Source organism: Athene noctua, chromosome 14, assembly GCF_965140245.1.
Source record: "Athene noctua chromosome 14, bAthNoc1.hap1.1, whole genome shotgun sequence".
Taxonomy (NCBI): Eukaryota; Metazoa; Chordata; class Aves; order Strigiformes; family Strigidae; genus Athene; species Athene noctua.
In genome coordinates, this window is record NC_134050.1 from 12610252 (window position 1) to 12629862 (window position 19611).

The 19611-nt window shown below is 38.2% G+C and overlaps 1 protein-coding gene across 5 annotated transcripts in view; it reads left to right on the top strand.

Annotated features, from left to right (window-relative positions):
- Positions 1-19611, top strand: part of DENND5A (DENN domain containing 5A) — a 68433-nt gene that overhangs the window by 42470 nt on the left and 6352 nt on the right. For 2 of the 5 annotated variants that reach the window (XM_074917789.1, XM_074917790.1), the window contains 12 exons: positions 385-535; positions 1138-1231; positions 3244-3351; positions 4324-4455; positions 6062-6214; positions 7037-7141; positions 9366-9450; positions 10794-10878; positions 11882-12010; positions 15850-15971; positions 17720-17865; positions 18444-18562. In XM_074917789.1, the coding sequence (XP_074773890.1) occupies positions 385-535; positions 1138-1231; positions 3244-3351; positions 4324-4455; positions 6062-6214; positions 7037-7141; positions 9366-9450; positions 10794-10878; positions 11882-12010; positions 15850-15971; positions 17720-17865; positions 18444-18562 (1429 nt within the window). The remainder of the gene's footprint in view (positions 1-384; positions 536-1137; positions 1232-3243; positions 3352-4323; positions 4456-6061; positions 6215-7036; positions 7142-9365; positions 9451-10793; positions 10879-11881; positions 12011-15849; positions 15972-17719; positions 17866-18443; positions 18563-19611) is intronic. The other 3 variants (XM_074917792.1, XM_074917793.1, XM_074917791.1) reach the window with 2 other exon arrangements.

A 19611-nucleotide genomic window follows, 5' to 3' on the forward strand; every position in this document is an offset into this window, starting at 1 on the left:
AAATAACAATTCATGCTTTGAAACATCAGAAAAAATAGACCAAAAAAGGTGAGGTGTAAAGCTTAAGTGAGGGACTAAATATTTTAAAGGAAGCTGAGAAGCTGAGATGTGAGATGAAATTCATTCAAAGTTTAATTGAACTGTTTTCCTGTATGCTTCGTGTGAAAAATGTTTGCACTTAAGAAGTTAAAATTTTTTCTATTTATGGTGGCGGTTCTTTTGATGTTTAATACGCTCTTCTATTAGTGTACATGTTGGGGTCAGGAAGAAACTTCCACCTCCTCTCTCAAATTTGAGATCTACTTTTACTTGAGGATGTGTGATTATAGATACATGTCTGATTAAGACACCTCTAAAAAAATAGTCACTTTCTTACTATTTCAGAGAAATCTATTGAATTAAGGCTGGCAAAAATAGATCACACTGCAGTCCACCCACACTTGCTGGACATGAAAATTGGACAAGGGAAATACGAACTTGGATTTTTTCCCAAGCTTCAGTCTGATGTTTTATCCACTGGACCAGCAAGCAACAAGTGAGTAAGCTAGGACAACAGGTTCTGCATCTTGGCAAGATATATGGAATGGTACTGAAGCAGAGACGCTAGAAAGCAAATTCAGTATCTTTTTTTTTTAAGCGAGAACAAATCAGAGTATGTGGATAGGTTGTGTGTGTGTGTGGTTTTTTCTCTTTTAAATCTGGACTTCCAGAAGCAAATTTACTTCAGAAAGCCCTGTTATATTTGAGGTTATAGTTAATGTACTTGAGTTACTTAAAATTACTCTTGGTATAAAAGATCATCTCCTTACTGGGTATCAGTTAAGAGCTAGCAAATATTTTAGGATATCTTCTTATAAAAACTTTGAAGGAAGAGGACAAAGGTGTCAATTATAACTGGCTATCATAAAAGAATGGAAAAATACAAAGGAAGTGTATGTGATCTTATTTTCTGAAATCCTTTGGTTGCCCAATGTTAGATTCTTCTACAGACAATCTTTGTAATTGGAGCTGCACTTTGTCTGATGTAATTGTTGTCAATATGTTCAGTATACAATAACATAGAAACTTATTTCCCCCATTGCCACTGCCCTTCACCTAATTCTTGACATTTGCTTAATAATATTCCTCCGTCTGTAGGTGGACGAAGAGAAATGCTCCTGCACAGTGGAGGCGGAAGGACAGGCAGAAGCAACACACAGAGCACCTGCGTCTTGACAATGATCAGAGAGAGGTGAAAATTGTTCAGCTATAGAGATCTGATTTTTTTTTTTCATAATTGCCTGAATAATGTTCTGTAACCTTTATGAAATGTCTAGACAGTTATTTGCAGTCCATCTCTGCGTGTATTTAATATCAGTGAAGTTCCTGGCGCTTAGCGGACAAAAAGTATTTAGTTTTCTGATTTTAAAAGTTACACCACTTTAACACCTCTCAGGACAAAATTATTTCATCCCATGTATAGCAGAGTTCCCTGAAAATATAATTTTTTTTAAAAAAAAAAAGCAGAGGGGGTGGGGGGTGGGGGAGTAGGGGGTAAGGGGGGAATTGATCTTAACAGTTTTTAGCCATCTGTTTCCTAAATCATGTCTCTAAATAACTTAGTCACCCTGACCTGCTTTTGTTTATTTGATGGAAGAAAGGTAGGAGGAAAGATAACCACCTCCAGCAAGTGATTAATTTCATTGTAAAATCAGAAGCATTGCCTTTTGGAGTTGCCTGTTTTTCTTCTGTAGACCATAAAAGAAGTCTTAGAGTGGCAAATCGACACACAACCTCACGCTAAGGTGGGAATATGAACCCCACCCATCCCGTCAGGTTTGCGTCTGCCTGTTTTTACACAGCACAGTCTGATGCTGATTTACCCACCGTCTGAACTGATAACTTCTCTCACCAGTGCTTCTACAGCTGACACAGTTATTCTTTGTGTTAAAGGGATTTTGAAAAATCTGGGTGATGTACAGTACAGTTTCTGATTTGTGTGATACAGACTGAAAACTGTTACACTGGGTGTTGAAGCACAAGTAACTTCCAAGAACAGTCTAGTTTAAAATTTCACAATTAATTTTTTTAGTAACACCAGAGCTTTACTTTTGTTTAAATGTATGTGGTTCATTGAAGACAATATTCTTTTGCCTTGTTAATATCTTCAGAAAAGCTTCATTTAGAATTTTAAAGTAGTCTTGTGTCTGTTAGGATAGTGTTGTCAAATCAAATATCTTTGTCTGTCCAGTTAATTCTTTTATGGTAGCGATGAGTTTAATTGCCTTTCAGTGTACTCATTTCCAGAATTTTCTTACTGGTTTGTTAAACTTCTGTTGAAGTATAGTGTCAACTATGTCATCCATAACCATGTAATAGAAGAATGTCTGCATAATAAAAAAAACCTATGAGTAGTTTCTGTCTTTGACATGTTCCCTACGCTCAGATAACTCTAAAGTACTTTTTATTTAGAAGTAACAGAAGTGAAGAATAGTTGATTTGTAACCTCAGCATTGCTCTTAACAATTGTTTATTTTAGCACATGTAAACTTCTGAGATACCAGTTATGTACAAAGGCAAAAATCTACCTTTAGTTTCTGGTTTTGTTTATTTCTTCTGTTTTTTTAACTAATTTCACAAGTTGATTATCCTATAGGAGTTATTCTGTCACATGAGGCAAATAATTTCTGAGGAATAAAAATTACAAATACATGCTCAGGTGAGGGTATTAACTGCCAGTTTAAGCTGTGCTGGTGTGTTAGGGTTTCATGCTGTACCTTTTTGATTACATAATACTGATGGAATGCTGATCCCCTCTCCCAGGAAAATGGATGAGAGACTTTCCTATTAAGTTTGAAAGAATGGGTAGGGAGCCCTTCTGAGATGAATGCTGGGGATCAGGCTGAGCAGGAGGCAGTGGTTTCAAAGTGCAGTGTTGTGAGTTTTAGACAAATTGAAGCTTTGAGGCAGCCAACAAAAATGTGGAATTAAACATAGTGGCTTTTAACTTGCAAATATTTGTGCCCAGTGGAGGGCAGAGTTTACACCAATCCAGTGACTGAACACCATCTTTTCTTTTTTTCCTTTCAGATTCATTACTTATGAATTAATTTTTATGTTGAATGCTTGGGAGTTTTGCATTCTCTTATGCCTTCACTCTTTTCCTTTTCTGTTTTGCATGCTTGCTTTTGTTACTTCATATGTGCTTACCACTTTCACTTTACATGGTCTGCTTGGCTTTTTGCTATCAACTTGTCCTGCCAGCACCTGGACTTTTCCATGTCAGAGCTTCAGTTGCAGTTGTGTTTAGACTGGGACCAGCATGATTGGCCCTTCATGCCCTCTATAAAATCTGTGTCAGAGCATTATCTGGTATGTCCAATGCATAATATGTCTGTAATCATAGTTCTGATTAAAGATGCATAGTTAAATGTATATACCATAGCTCTTCAGGGCAAGGCTGATGGAGAAGCTGTGGTTTCCCCTCTTTGCAGAGATCATACCATGTTTGACAAATCTGTCTGTTCAATGACTTTTCAGTTGGTCATTATTTCAGTGTAAGCTAGAGAAGTTACCTGTCAATCTCAAATATGTACTAATCCTGACTATTCTGTCAGTGCCTGTACAGGATTTTATTACTTATTCAGAGTTAGCTGTGCCCCAACCAATCTGTGATCACCTGGCTTGCAAAACATTTGTCATATTATTCTTGTCTCTGAGGTGCAAACAATGGCAACTCCTTGATGGCAGTAACAGGAGCAGAAAAGCTCTCAAAAATGCAGATGTTTCACATCTGAGAGCTGTTAGCATTTTGCAGCTGCTTCCTGAGAGACTGGGAGGGTAGGTAAGAAACAGGAGATCTGCAGGAATGCAGGGCATAGCAGAGATCTCAGATGTTGTCAAGCTCTGGGCAAAGTTTTCTTGCAGTCCCTGTGTAGATCAGTCTGCCTTTTGAATAGTCTTGGTCTGGGTAATTATTACAAACTTTCATTTTACATGAAAAAAATAACAAGACAGTTGTCAGTGGTGGAGGGAGTAATTGACTCTCTATGCATCTAAATAGCCTTGGCAGTTTGTATTGTGTTTTTGTTATTCAGCAATGTGTGTTCTAATACTAGACAGACAACAGAAATGGGGATTTGACCTCCAGTGAAATAGTACCTCAAGTGTCTCAGCCAGCTATAATGCTAGATATAAAAAGGGGCCTTTTCTGAAAGAGGATGTGATCATTTCCTCCTTGTTGCGCAGGGGGGTGGCTTATAAAGATACATTTGCCCTTTCTCTTGGCAAAGTAGTCTCACTTGCATTTTTATCTGTATTTCTCAACTTTGTACCCCAATACAGAAGTATATCCAGGAAGCCAGGAATCTGGGCAGCACCATTCGACAGCCCAAACTGTCTAACCTCTCTCCATCGGTAATCGCACAAACAAACTGGAAGTTTGTAGAAGGCTTGTTGAAGGAATGCCGAAATAAGGTAATATAGAGAATAATTCTGTTCTTTTATACCTCGTTTCCATGCTTTATAGACCATTTCTTGGGAAATATATTTGAACCCCCCTCTTCCACCATCTGTTTCTGCTTTATCCCTGTAAAGATTTTTGCATGGTATCCATATAAAGATTTTTTCATGCTAGTGAGAAATTCATGAAGAGATTTAGAAATTCTGCAAGGAGTGGAAACCTGCAAGCAGATTTATTATAGAGAATGTAAAGTGATAGAAAGAAGTTGAATATTCTGATAGGTCTTTATCATTCTGCTGCCCATGTCTATTGTGGCATATTTCAGTTATCACTAATGAGACTATACTATTGCAACAAGAATGAATATTCCAAAAGAGGAGGTTGTGGTGAAGATGCAGGAACTTTTCTTGTAACTAAAGGAAGTGGGTTAACAAACTTCTGAAATGTAAGTTTTCAAGCACTTAAAGAAATTTGGCATTAATTTGTAGACATGCTTTACCAGTATATATTTGGCAATATATTAATCTGAATTAAACGCTGATGTTTATATTAACACAGTAAAGAGGATAATTACCAAATAGACACATTCTTGCCTGAAGTCGGGGAGGTAATATAGCAGTTGTATACAACTTCTGTAAAACCATGTTTAATATGTGCACCTACTTCTTATTTCAGTTTTCTGTATGTATGAAACTGTCCAAATAATCCTCTTCACTTAGAGGCATACGATGGTGAAAATCCTTGGAGATAGACTTGGCTCTTTCACTGTGGGAATGCAACTCTAGTGAATGTAGTGAGCATGCTGTTAGCAGAGAGAGAAATTATCAGGGCAGGTGAGGAGGAGCAGACGCTAGAGACTAACTTGGAGTTCATCTCAACTAAGACTCTGCCTAAGGGAGTACTACTCGTTTGAGAGCTACTCTAGAATGGCAACAAGATGAAAAAATATGTAAGAGATAAGCAGAAATGATTCGTTAAGTCATTTTTCCTTCCAAATAGCTATATGATGAATATATTGTGGCTGGGAGACTGTACTTCAAGAGGTGTTGAGAGCATTGTTGTTCAGTATGAAATTGTGCACGATTTAGGAGAATGTGGCTCATCGGGAAACTGGAGAGATGCACTCCAGAATGGGTTTGGTTTAAATGCACATACCCTTCTGACAGAACAGGGTCTCACAGCACTTGTGCACATTCACCTTCCCTGGGAGGAGGCAGATATAGCATACTGCTCCCAGTCTAGCACTCACCAGGCTTCAGAAACACCCAAGTCCTGTGTTGTAGGGCCTTGCTGCTAGGCTTTGAGCTTGTCAGTGTGTGGCCTGCTGTTCCCTCTGTTGGGGTTACTCTGTGGAGGCTTATATGCCTGTTTGCAAGCCCCTTGTTAGAAAGAAAGATGGATGGGGCTCTGAAGTGATCAACACGGGTGCTGCCATGGCTTGAAAAACAGGGATAAAACATATGCAGTCCTGCACTAGTTTCAGAAATACTGTGTACACCCAGATTTTCTGCCAAGTCTTTGCTATCATGTGCTTCCTTGTTGATTATTTAAAAAGTGGTACGTGATTTTTGGAAGTTCCTGAGGAAAGAATTAACTCTGTTTTGCCTTGTCCTTTTTGAGACCAAGAGGATGTTGGTTGAAAAAATGGGTCGAGAAGCTGTGGAGCTAGGTCATGGTGAAGTGAATATCACGGGTGTAGAAGAGAATACCCTGATAGCCAGTCTGTGTGACCTTTTAGAAAGGATATGGAGCCACGGTCTGCAAGTCAAACAGGTGAGGAACAAATATTCCTGTATGTTGCAGAGTGCACTTGCCTTAAGTCATGTTATGCTCTTCCTCTCTCGACTTTCCGAGGATACCTTTTGTGTATACATAGATATGTTAAAATACATGTGTCCGCACCCCCTGCCCCAGCCTTTTTTATGTCAGTTACTGCTCACTTGTCTGTCTCCACTTTTTGCTCTGAAGTATGTGCAAGTGCACATACAGATGTGTTCCACAGATGTCTTCTTGGAAGACTCTCTTTTCATTTAACCTGGTTTTTTTTTTTTTTTCTAAAAGGATAGTAAATAAAACTATTTCTGTGTTCTTAGTACTTTCTTTAATGAAGTTGCATAGGCTGTAAGGCAATGTATGCTACATGTGCTGTCAATGGGATATGGTATGGGGAATTTGTTTTCATGAAGGATAATGTAGAGTAAAACCCTTGCTATTTTGGTTCTTTCTGAATGATGTAAGGATAGTTAAGTGATATTTACAAGATTGCTAGTTAGAGGTGTTGGTTTTTGTATGAAATTAATAATTTTTTGTGGTGCTTCTCTGTTTGGAGTCACTTGTGGGACTAGATGGAGTTTGGAAGGCTTTATCCTTTCCTCTTTCTTTGCACAAAGGAATAGCAAGGACAGTTAAGATTATAACTTTTTTTAAAGAATGTGCAGAATAAATGTATGTAGTCCAGACAACTGTAATTCAGTATCTCTGTTCCCAGCACCCAAGCACCAGTGTTTAAATCTGCTCTCCTTCAAACTATATAGCAGTTCTCTATGTGAAGATTTATCATGTGATTCTCTCCCTTCCCTCTTGTATATCACTTAGGATAGAAGCTGTACTGCTTTCGTCTTAGAAGACAGAGCATCAGTATACTCTGCTTCAACTCAGATTTGGGCCTTTCAGAGCACCAGACGGCCAACCCTACATAAGGTTAATGCTTTGGATTGATTGCAGATGTTGGCAAACAGTGCTGAATGGTGGAATAAATAGAGTGGTGGAATATAATAGAGGCCTGATGGAGGAAGTGCAGTGCATCTCATATTATGATCTACAGTTTAAAAAAAAAAAAAAAGCCCCACCAATTCTCTGTGTGCTCTGGCCTTTATTAAATATGCAAAAGTCTGCTGTTTTATACATTGATTTTATGGTATTTTTCAATAATGACACAAGGAAGACTCTTCTTTCTCAATTGACCATAGTAATGAGGATGGCTTTCCTTCCACCAATCCCTGCTTTACCTCTTCCCTGCTGATGATCCCTGATAGACCTGTGTTTGCTACCTACTGATTCTTCTATGTGCAGTGAATCCACACCTTCCTTTGCCCAGAGCAATGCCGGAAAGTTGTTGGATGTAGGGTCTAATGACTGAAGTAGTCTGAACTTTCAGAAGGCCTTGGTTATTCCCTTGCCTGTTCTCTGTCCCACTGCTTTCCTTAGGCTGTCTTCCTTTCCCTTAGAGATTGCAGCTTGCATCATCATTGCTATTTGGTGGAGTTAAAGGAGAGTAATATGATGGTAAAGGAATTGGGCAGATATGTACTGCCTGAATTCTTACATTCATCGTGGTTGTTGACATCTATTTGCTGCAGGATCCTTTGTTTGCTGCTTTATGTGATCTGTTGCAGTTTTCCTTGCCATGACAGCTAGTTGCTGAACACCAGACTGTGTGTGCATGTGTGTGTTTATTGAGAGAAATGCCGTTTTGGATGTAACTGTTCTCTGGTTGATATTTTTCATGCTTTCTTTTTATGTTTTTATATGACTTGCAATTTTGGCTTTTCATGTTGTATCTGTCAGGTACACACATGAGGCATTGAGCTTCTCTGGATTTTTTTATATCTTCACCAATGAATACATGTTTTTAATATCAACACAGATGTTGCAGACACTCTAGGCTTTATATTCTAGAGGCATACCACTTCTGGAATAATCCCTCATGGTCATTAGTTCTTTGGTCAACTGTAGTGAGCTATAGGATTCAAGTGTTTAGAGATTATTTTTTTTTTTTTAAAGAATAGGTTTCTAAAAAAATATTTCAGAGTTGAACCATAGTTACTACATCTCGAGGAAGACACATGATTTTAGATGACATTGATAGTGCTGAATTGACAGCTGTTGCTTTAAGGTCATGGTTTCTTTCTGCGCAAAGTTGTACATAAAAATACAGCTTTATAATAGGACTGCTTTTCTGAAATGCAGAATTGCTAAATCTTTACAATTATTAAGGAAGATGTAGTAATACTAACTAATTTCCTCTGTAAGTGATTCCAGTTAATGTGCTGCAGAGCCCTTCTTCAATTACTGCTGCCTTTCTGTGGCTTTACAAGGTTTTGGTTTACCATGCAGAATATTTTAGGATGGATCTAAAAATCTTTTTAGTTTGCCAGCGAAAGATTCCCTCACACTCTGCTTTAAGCCACCAGAGGTTTAAGAAAGCAATGTAATGAGAAAGGTGCACCTTTTAACATCATTTGAAGGATTTATCTTGGCCTAAATACTGCATTCCAAATTTTAACACAAGTTGGTTTTATAATGGGTGGTGGTGGAGTGTTCTCGTTGATAAGCTTTCATTGTCCTGCTCATGTTTTGGGTTGTCTTACTGTGTGATTATCCAAGTCCTTTGCCTGATAAAATTGAGGGGGATCTTTTGAGGTTCTAAAAACTGACAGCATGCATCTGTAGCCCTGAATTACCCTGAAGGGTACAGGTGCATAAGACTTGCTCTGCATGTAAGATGGTTTACTCAGGCTGGCTCTGTATCTCTCATTTCACTGCTGGAGAGGCAGGGAGGGAAAGACACATAGTACAGGTTACAGCCTCAGAATTAGAACTCTACTGCACATGGTGTTTTACAAGCCTTTAAATGTTTTCTTGTTACGTTTATGAACTGTGAGGAATGAAGTTCGATTGCCTTTTTCCTGTTACCAGAATCATTAGATCGCAGTAGCTTGACTCCTGCTTTTCTTTCTCAACCTCTTTACAGCTCCTGAGCACCTCCAACTTGTGTCTCATTTTTGAGTTTTACCAATGACTTTAGAGGGAGAAACATATTTAAAACAAGTTTTTGTTATGGTTGATACTTCCAGTGATGATTTGAACTCTTTTTTTAAAAAATTCAGCTGATAGTAATTGTTTTTTTTTTTTTTAATTTTAGGGAAAGTCTGCTTTGTGGTCTCATCTGTTACATTATTTAGAAAACAGACAGAGAAAAACTACATCAGGCAGCTTCAGTACCTCAGGTAAGATTGGCTTCTGCTAGAAGATGATAAAATATGTATAAGAGCAGCCTGCAGATTTGCACCACGCAGAGATTGTTTCCTTGGAAATATCCTTCAGTCAATATAACTGAATCAAGTATTCTGTCTGCAACAGAATTAATATGGAACTGTTGTATTGTCTCAATATATTTTGTGAAAAATAAACTTGTTTGGGTTTGTTGGGCAATATATGATGTTTCAAAGACAGGCTTTTAAATGGATTGCTCTGATATACCATCCTCCAAATGACACCTAGTCACTGCATGACCACCAAAGCATATGTTATGGGTAGAGGTGGAAAACAAGTACAAGCATATAAAATTGTACTGAACATCCTGAAGTTTTACATTGTCTTGAAAAACAACTGAACAGAAAGCTTATTGTTTACAAGAAAAAGACATTTTAAAAAATACAAAAAACACCGAAGAAACATATTTTCATTTTTGTTATATCAAGTGTTGCAGTAAAATTAATATTGTACATAACATCCACTGATAATCAGTTTCTAAGGTTATTGTAATTTTTAAACACTACTTGTTTCAAATGAGGGCATAGTGTATAACTTTGGAGAGAACAATGGGTGGCCCTTTTTTTTTTTTTTTTTTTTTAGAGTTGCTGTAGACAGAGCTGAGCATTATTAACATGCACGATGTCCTGTAAGCAATCAAAACCAAAGATTTGGAAAGTGTTAAGGTCTCCTGAATGCCCCTTGGTTCATAGTGATTTGCATATCAGATTGAAGTTACAATCAGTTTTGTGCTTTCTAATTTGGGATTGAGGGCAGAGACTGTATTCAATATACAACTTGATTCCAGAGTGGAATTTGAAAGATGAGTAATAATACTGCTTAAAAACACCAAAATGTGCTATTTTTAAAAGTAGTACTGTTACAGGAGCGTGCAAAGTGGTAGATTAGTTAAGCATATGATATGTGCTGTACTAAGTAAAACATGTTGAGCAGTCTTTTCTGGTGTGAACTGTGCCAGTCAGTTTTACTACACAGAGAGAAGATGGGGTACTCTTTAGGAAATAATACTTGAATAGTATATGACTTAAGCCATTTGATGTCGTACCAATTTCAGCCGAATATTAAGCTCATTAATGTGTTAATGCTCAGTGTGTGCTGATCTGCATAACCATCTGTGTAGCATGTTAGATTTTTATGTCATTTGAAGTGGAAATATGCCACAGTATCTTCACAAAGCAGTGAATCACCAGTAATGGAAGAGTGCAGGTTGGTGTTAATTCACCTTCTTTTTTTTTATAGATTTTAAAATCTTTAGATGGATTTCTACTAACAAGAAATTCTGTTCTTCTGAATCTAGGAATACTTCTTGATTCAGAAAGGAGAAAGTCTGATACCAGTCCAGCCATGTCACCTCTTAGAATCTCTCTCATCCAGGATATGAGGTGAGTTTAAGCTGTTAAAACCAACACAGGAAATTCGTGAGATTTGCATACTTGTTTCTCTATAATGTGTACCATACAGAAATGTCTGTTTCATACAGCAGGAGAGGGGTGTGGGGAAGGAACCTGCTGAACTTTTTAAAAAGTATGTAGTGCAACATTTTCACTGACCTTTACAAAAACATGTTTCATACTGAGGAGCTTTTGTACTGTCACAGCTACTAGCTTATAGAAATACCCTGACACAGTTTTCATCTTTTTAAAGTATTCTGTATTGTTTTATTTTCACAGAGATGTGGGTGGTAGTGTATGTATTTTCCCAGTCATTGCCAAGTTAGTTGCGTAGCTCTGAGCTCATTGTCGCTTCTTGGTGAAGTTTAAAGAACTTTTTTGAGCTAAAGAATGGGTTTATCTAACATTGAGTACTGTAGGGTGAATAAAACTATAACTTCTGCTCAATGCCTTCTTTTCAGTACATCAGAAAACAATATGCAGAATGTCTGAATTGATTTTGAAAAGATTTTTTTTCCCCTGCTTTTTCCTTACCAACATCTAATTTTTTCAGTAGGGAGGAGTGAATTGAGGATTTTCAGGGAGCATACTTGTCCTTCTACAACGTACCATTTGTGTCCTGTATGCAAGAAAGGCTACTACTGAGCATGCAAAGACAGTATTTAATTTTCCAAAGCACTCAGCCATAAATATTGCAGTGATAAGGTCCAAAATGATTCTTAAATCATATGAGGCAATGGGACTGGTTTAGAATTTTGTAAATAGGGCACTGCATTGCAGATATTTCCTTTTCAGGCTCTTATTCTTTTTGAGCTAGATATGCAAGGAATTTAGATAGCACTGAATATTAAGGTGATCATGTCTCTTTCCAGTAGTTTGCCTGATATTTTGCATTCTTGACAAAATTACTTCTTCAGCCTAGCTTGGTTCAAAAGAGCTGTCACACTTTGAAAATATTGGGCCGTGTCTCTTTTTTTTTTTTTTCCCCCCCCAGGCATATCCAGAACATTAGTGAGATCAAAACAGATGTTGGCAAGGCCAGAGCCTGGGTTCGTCTCTCTATGGAAAAGAAGTTGCTCTCTAGGCATCTAAAACAGCTGCTTTCAGATCATGAACTCACAAAGTAAGGTGGTTTATCTTGGGCAAAGCTTTAAAAAAAAAATTAAACCTGTTTAGTTGTTTGACTTCAAAACCTCAGAAGTGCCTGTTCTTCCATCTGCTTAGCAGTGTGCAAAAGGAATAGAACAAAATAGCCTTCCAAGTGTATCTCTGTACTGTGTATGAGCTGTTATTTGGGAATTACAATTCAGTGCTGGGGTTCTTCAGATACAGAATCAGTTCTGTCAGTATAGACTGCAACTTTGAGGTGAAATCTTCAAAAACTGCTAGGGATGAAATGAAATGGGGTCTAAGTTCAAATGCCACTACTTTGCTGAGTCAAGCTTTTTGCATTGACTCCCTTTCTTTAACTGTGGGATATTTTGTTTTCCTTGGATTGTTTGTGTGTTTTTGCAATGCATGGCAAAGTGCAGCTTCGGTCCTGTTGCAGCTCTGTCACCGTATGAAGAGTATGAAGTAAAGGCACATTTAGATGTACTTCTGTGGTTCTGCTTAGTGTGTCTCAGAGTGTCTGTTCCTTAGCTTCTCATTTCTGTCTTCCAATCCTGGACATTCTTGTAACTCCTTTCAATACCATGTAAAATAACATAGATAAACCACACCAGAAGTTAATTTTTAAGAAAGATGAGTGGTGGTATGCAGGATACCTTGAAGGTGACTAGGATGGCTGTGATGATTAGTCCTTGCATCTCATTTTGAGGCAATAAGATCAAGATGAGATCTGGTAATCTTTTGAAATCTTCCATCTAAATCTTTCAGAGCATGATTGTCCACATCTCTAGATCAAGCTGACAGTGTCTCAGATTTGTTCTCTCCTACACAGTAAAGGTTTTGCATTTATAGCCTACTTAAGCACATAAGGTGAATTGCTTTTGTAATAGACAAATATTTGCTATTATGATCCATTTTTTGTTTTTATTACTTCTCCTAAACATTTCAAAGTATGTAACTTTCAATTCTTTGTATGTGAAGTCATAAAAAAATTAACAGAAATCCCAACCATTGAGACCCAAAACACTCTCTTTAAAGAATAATTGTACTATAGGAAGAAAATGGGAGAAGTATGTAAAGTATGAGGGGGAAGGGGATATGAGTGAAAACTGAAGACTTGAATTGGTAGAGTTCTAAATACTGCTGGCTTAAACTCTGTCAAAGTACTCTGTGCTAGTGCTTCTCATAAGTACACATCTTGAAAGGCAAAAGGAGAAGCGCTCAGCCCAAGGACCTATTTATTTGGTGATGTCCAGAACACATGTGCACTATATTATCTCTGTAAACATAAATAATTCTTTTGTAGGTAGTTGCACAGATTGGGGTACAGGCCATATGTAATACTAATTGTTTCAGGACTAGCAATTTGAGGTTTATTTAGTGTAATCTCTGCGGGGAAAAATGTATTGTTAATAAGGTTGGATATACTGTGTGGAAATGGAAAGTTTTCATGTATGGGCCCTAGTAATCGTCATTAGCTTTAATTGAAGACTTCTTTCTGGAGACAGCTTAACCTATTCTGTCTACTCTTCCTTTTCTCTCCTCCCACTAACACCACCTTCCAGTAAGTGTCTTCCCCCAATCCCCCCAAAGCCCAACTGTTAATTATTTGAGGTTTGCCTTGTATCGAATTAAGTTGGACTTCCTGATGAAGGTGTGGCCTTCCAACAGCAAGCAAGGCAAAGCTGAAGGACAGAGTAAAGACAGCTAATAAATCTGGCTGTATCTAAATTAAGGTTAAGCCTCTCCAGTGAAGTCCACAGTCCAGTTCACATTCAGTTTGGCAGTGCTTGTCCCATGCAGGACAAGCCCTGTGAGAGGACTTTCCACACACCACCAGACTCTCCATGTCCCCCCCAAAAGAGAAGGAAAAAACCCAACTCTTAACACTGGCCAATGTACTGTTGGTCTGTCAGACAGATTCTCATTCTCTAGAACAGAGTGACACAGCAGCAAAAATATGTTTAATATGAAAGTGGCAAGCAAAGAAACAATTTGCATAGGAATGACATAAATTTTTCATAATCTCTTGTGCTTTGTGCTGCATATTTAGGTATCCTTCTAAAAGAACGGTGTTCTAGGCAGCATGGATTTGAAGTGTGCTCCATTTGTTTTTAGAGGAACACTGCCAAGTTCAGTGAGGTACTAGAAATAATTGTGCAACTTCTGCCATTTTGCAGTTAATGTGATTGTGTGGTGTTCTTTTTTGAAGCAACTGTTAGATATTTGAATTAACCCATTCACTTCACTTGGCATTTGCTAAAAAATATAAGAAAACTGAAACATGTATGGTCTCTTTCTAGTCTGCAAAGGGACTAGAGTTAGGGAACAGAAGGAAATCACATAGCTTTGCTCCCCTGAGACCTTTATGTGCACAAGTAAAGTGAGAAATCTAACACTTAGAGTGGGCAGGACAGCACATACCCTTGTGGACAGGCTGTCTAAACATGTGGTTCATATTGTTCAAATGAAACATGGACACAGTCACCTGTGAGACCTTTGTGGGTTTGCTACTCCTGTGGCCACAGCCAGGTTATGTTGATTTAAGGCTCAGGATCTTTATTTCCATTGAACATTTCCTGTCAGTCTCTAGTGTTATGTTTGTTATGTGAGAATATGTGTGTGTGTTAATCCTCATTGATTTGTTTTGCAGATTTCTGGCTTGTGAGTCACTTATTTTTTTGTAATTGATATCTGAAATTGATGGGAGTTGTCAGGATGACCCCTGGCAGGAACAACCTGTCTATCCATGGTTGTGTCAGCGTGTCTAATACCTAATTCATACATTCATGATGGTTTTGAATATTCCTCTAGTGTCAGTTGGATTTTGATGTATCTTGGCATGCTCTTCTTTTATGATTGTTCACCAACACTGGTATTACTTATTGGTTGCATAATTAACAAAAATAGTGGTGATTGCTACATACAAGGGAATATTTTCCAGTCCAGATTTGCACTTGAAAAGGTTGAGGGTGTAAATTCTTTTCAAGGTTTCTCAGTTGCAAGTCTTGCAGTATTATATTCTCTAATGTGTTTGAGTAATTCCAGTAAGTATATAAGATTGTTTCTGTTTACAGTGCATTCTTCTACACAGATGTTAGTCTTTCCACTAATGAGAGAAGGCTACTGAGCTCCATCTTTTGATATTTCCACTTTAAAAGGAGTCACAGTTCTGTGTGTTACTGCAGTCCTAGCAAAGAGTTTGCAACCCAGTAAAAGGGAACAGTAGGACTTTAGGCCACCTTTGCATGCCTATGATTTTGGTTATTTCAGGAGCTGAGTAATGTCAACACTGAAGCTATTCCCTAGCTTAGTGTGTGGGTTGTTGTAGGCCCTGGATTATCACCTATAGCCCAATACAAGCAGATAGCCCCAGTGTTTGCTCTAGTGTCCTTTGAAAACAGTCTTCTAACTGTCTTATGTCATGTGCTGGAGGACTCTCCCATGGCACCATCTGCTTGGAAGTAATTTATGAGGAGTCTCTTTACTTCAGTTCTGTCATTTTATATGACCAGAAGAAGTCAGAGAATTTTTTTCCAAGAAAATACAAAATTTCTTTTTCCATCTTTTGGGGTATTTTTGGGTGGGAGAAGACCCTTAGACCACCTCACATCTTACTTTCAAGAGGGGGTAAATAATGTGAAGTATTGGACTGATGCAATTGGGAGACTTCAGGCTTGCAGAGTGTCGACATATCTTGGCACGTTAAATACTGTTGGCTCTACCAGTATCACTTGTCATTTGTAATCGCTTGCATATTCCTCATAGTTTACCTAATAAATATGCACAATAGAAAACATTTCGCTGAAAGCATCTTGTTACTATGACAGATTATTTGTTTTGCTTTGTCAGAAAACTCTACAAGCGTTATGCGTTCCTCCGCTGTGATGATGAGAAAGAACAATTCCTATATCATCTCCTGTCATTCAATGCTGTTGATTACTTTTGCTTTACCAATGTTTTCACAACAATCTGTAAGTATTTGCTTTCCCTGGAACTCTGATTTCCAGATTTGGTTGAGTCCTCATCCAGAATTGTAAACATCTCTGAGCAACATGCCTTAATGTAATTGTTCTGCTTTCTTCCTGTTATCCATCTGTATATGCTGTAACAACATTTCTATGATCCTCTCTGGTGGACAGTAGCGTCTTTTGTCACTAAAGGCTTTCATATCTAACTTGGTGAAATATGCAGCTTTAATCCTTTTAGTTGGGGGATAGTTCTCCACAGAAAATTTTGTGGTGGGCTTGTTTGCATCATACTAAACAAGTGCAGTGTGGATTGTTCCTTGTCAAGGTAAGAACATTAACACATGCTCGGAATTAAAAAGAAAACAAAAAAACCTTTCCCTTTTTCATGCTCAGCCTACTTTGCTGCATGCCTGTCTGTGAGCTTGGGATAACAATGAAATGTCCCTTGAGGGCTGCATCAGAATTCTGCAACACATTAAAGTACTCTTTTCTTCTTTTTAAAAAAAAAAACAAAAAAAAAAAAAAAACAAAAGAAAAGATGCCCTAGAGAAACTTTTGCCCTTTTGTTGCTGATACTTAAATGTGTTGCAGAGTTCGCTGCATTTATGTGCCTGCTGCCACGGGACCTCACTTGTAAGGCAGAATAAGGAAAGACTTCAGCAAGGCTTATGAAATAGGGGTGAGGGTGTGTGAAAGAATCCCTCTGGCCCCATGGTAGAAGCTACCCTTAATGGTATGTTATGATTGTATTTGTGTGTATGAAAAACAAAGCAAGCAGATGTTTAAGCAAAATAGGTTTTGGTCTTGTGGGCAAGTTCTGCACAACACTAAAATCTGGTCTGCTAGATGCAGTTAAATTGTCACTTAGTTTAAGACTATCAGCACAGAAAATAAAAAGCGAAACATTTTAATTCATTCTTAAATGTTAGAGCATCAAGCTTTTAAGAAAATCCAACCACCAAATGCTTTCTTGAGGGCACTGACAGCTGAGGAGACTTTGAGGGAGAAAGGTATTAAATGCCTCGGCTGAAAAGCCCTAACTGTAATCCATTTATGCACTATAAAAGAGGGGCAGATCGCCAAGAAACACAATGACCATTCAGATAATTGGATTTTGTTATAGAAGTTTGGTTAATAGGGGGCTGTGCATGAGATGCTAAGCAATTGAAGAGCACATGCATTTCCTCAGGAGCACATGCCTCCTGAGTCAGAGAGGGGCTGTAACTCAGGTGATACTATGTTGAATTAATCTCCAGTAAACCAGGAGACCAGAAAGCATTTGAGCATGTGTGTTGTCAGTTAGAGGGGAAGAAAGTTTTTGGGTTTTTTTAAAATCAAGAAATCTTACAGTTAGCATAGCTAAGAGCAATGTGGTACAGAGAAACTGGCAGCCTTATAATATATTTTCACTGAATTTGTTCAGCCACGGTAGTGAATGCTGCTGCAAGCAAGCCCTGCAAACGAAGACTTTGGTTAGTAATTATACCTGTATGGAGGCACTATTCCATCCACTTGACAGTGTTTTGCTATCAGCTCTGCTTCTTAAAAACTGCTATGTGTACACTTCCTGATTGTCAGTCAGTGCTTCGTGTGCAGGTGTTAGCATGATTAAATAGGAGCTCTGAAGTTGTTTTAACATTTCATGGTACTGCAGTATTATTTTATGACTTTTTTTTCCCCCCCTCTTCATTAAAGAGGTTACATAATTATCCTTTCTTATTTTGAAGTGTTATTTCTTCTTGTGTTTGCAGTGATACCATACCATATATTGATTGTTCCTAGCAAGAAACTTGGCGGCTCAATGTTTACAGCCAATCCTTGGATCTGTATCTCTGGAGAACTGGGTGAAACAGGAGTCCTGCAGATTCCCAGGAATATATTAGAAATGACTTTTGAGGTTTGTACTGCTTCGTACAAAAAAATGCTTTGGATGTTCTGTTTGTTCCGTTGTAAATTCTCCCCTTGCTGTACCATCTTGCTATACACTTCATGTCCTTAGTTTGTGTGGTTTGTCACAAAAACTTTCTGTGACTGACTGGATGTAGAAAATTTAATTTATATTTAATAGCATGCAGAGCACAATGACTTGACAAATCCTTAGTGCAAGGATGGACAAGACTGTCTTTATGTTACAGCTTTGTGCTGTAACGGTGGGAGGTGCCTTATGTTCTACTGGAAACAAGGTAGTGATTCTGCTCTGATTTTTGTGTGTGTGTGCATACATTGGGTAAAATTTAATTGAAAAATCTAGTTCAACTGATGTTCTCGCTGCTGATCAAAATAGTATTTAACAAAACAAAGCAAACAAACAAAACCAAATAAAGCAACCTACCCATAAAAAGCCCAGAATCAATCATGAAGTCAGAAAAGGAGAACCACATTTGATTCCCCCTCTGAGCATGTTCTCTAAGTTTGCTCCTCCAACATGCTGCTTTCTTTCAGTTTACTCTGACAAATTCTTTGTTTAATTTGCAGTGCCAGAACCTGGGAAAACTGACCACAGTGCAAATAGGACATGATAATTCAGGGCTGTATGCCAAGTGGCTGGTGGAATATGTTATGGTCAGAAATGAAATAACAGGGCATACTTACAAGTAAGTATCATCCTGACATTTCATGTTGGGTAAGTAGAATCTCTGCAGGGAGCTGGCACAGTAGGGCTTGTTTGATTAGAAAGGTCTTACCTCCTGGGACTCTGTGTCTACAGCTGCCACTGCCTGAAGGCACAGAAAGATCATTTGGCTTCTGGCATTAAACAAGTCATGATTCTTACAGAATGAAACAGAGTTTTCAGTTTGCAGATGCTCATGTCCATCCTCAAAACATTGGTGGAGAAGATGAGTTGACTCATGCGCATCTTTAAAATAATCTGCCTTGAGCCCAAGGAAGAAACAGCAAGTTAGAGCTTGCTGCTTACCAAATACAAGGTGGTATTTTATAGTAAGGCTGAATGCTCTAGGTGTTACAGAGAGACCTCTGAACACAAGAGTTTGAGTGTTAGAAATCTGTGTTTGCATAATGAAAGTAAAGGAACAAGATTTACAGTAAGAATTAAATTTGTTTGTGTTAGGTACTGCATAGTCTGATGCCCTGTCCTTTGTTTAGAGAAACTGTCAGGCTTATGTTGATGACAAATTGGTGGGTGAATCCAACCAGTTTGTTGGTAATTAAGAGGCAATATTCTATTTTTGGATGCTGTTCAGTTTTCTGATTAAGCTGATTAAACTGATGTCAACATTGGTTCATAGAAAGTGATAATGAGCAGATGAGCACGGGTGTCTTCTAGTGTCTGATTTAATATCCCAACTTCAGTAGATATATTGGTGTTTTGGCATTTAAGTGTATGTTTGGGGGCTGGGTTCTTTTTGTGGCTGGCCTGCTATGTAACATATTCAGTGAAAGCACAGGTGTATTTCCCCACCCATCTGGTGTGTAGAAATACCTTCTACCTCTTTTCCTCTGCAGCCTTCAAATCATGTGCTACATACAGGATACAAAACAAAATCTGCCGCTGTTTGCTTTGCTGATCATCCAGCGCAACATTTAGCACAAACTTGGAACTGAGAAGCTGTTTTACTTTTGCTCCCTCTGCTGGCACAAGCCAAACCCAAGACTGTTACTTGTTGGTAGATGAGTGGAGTGT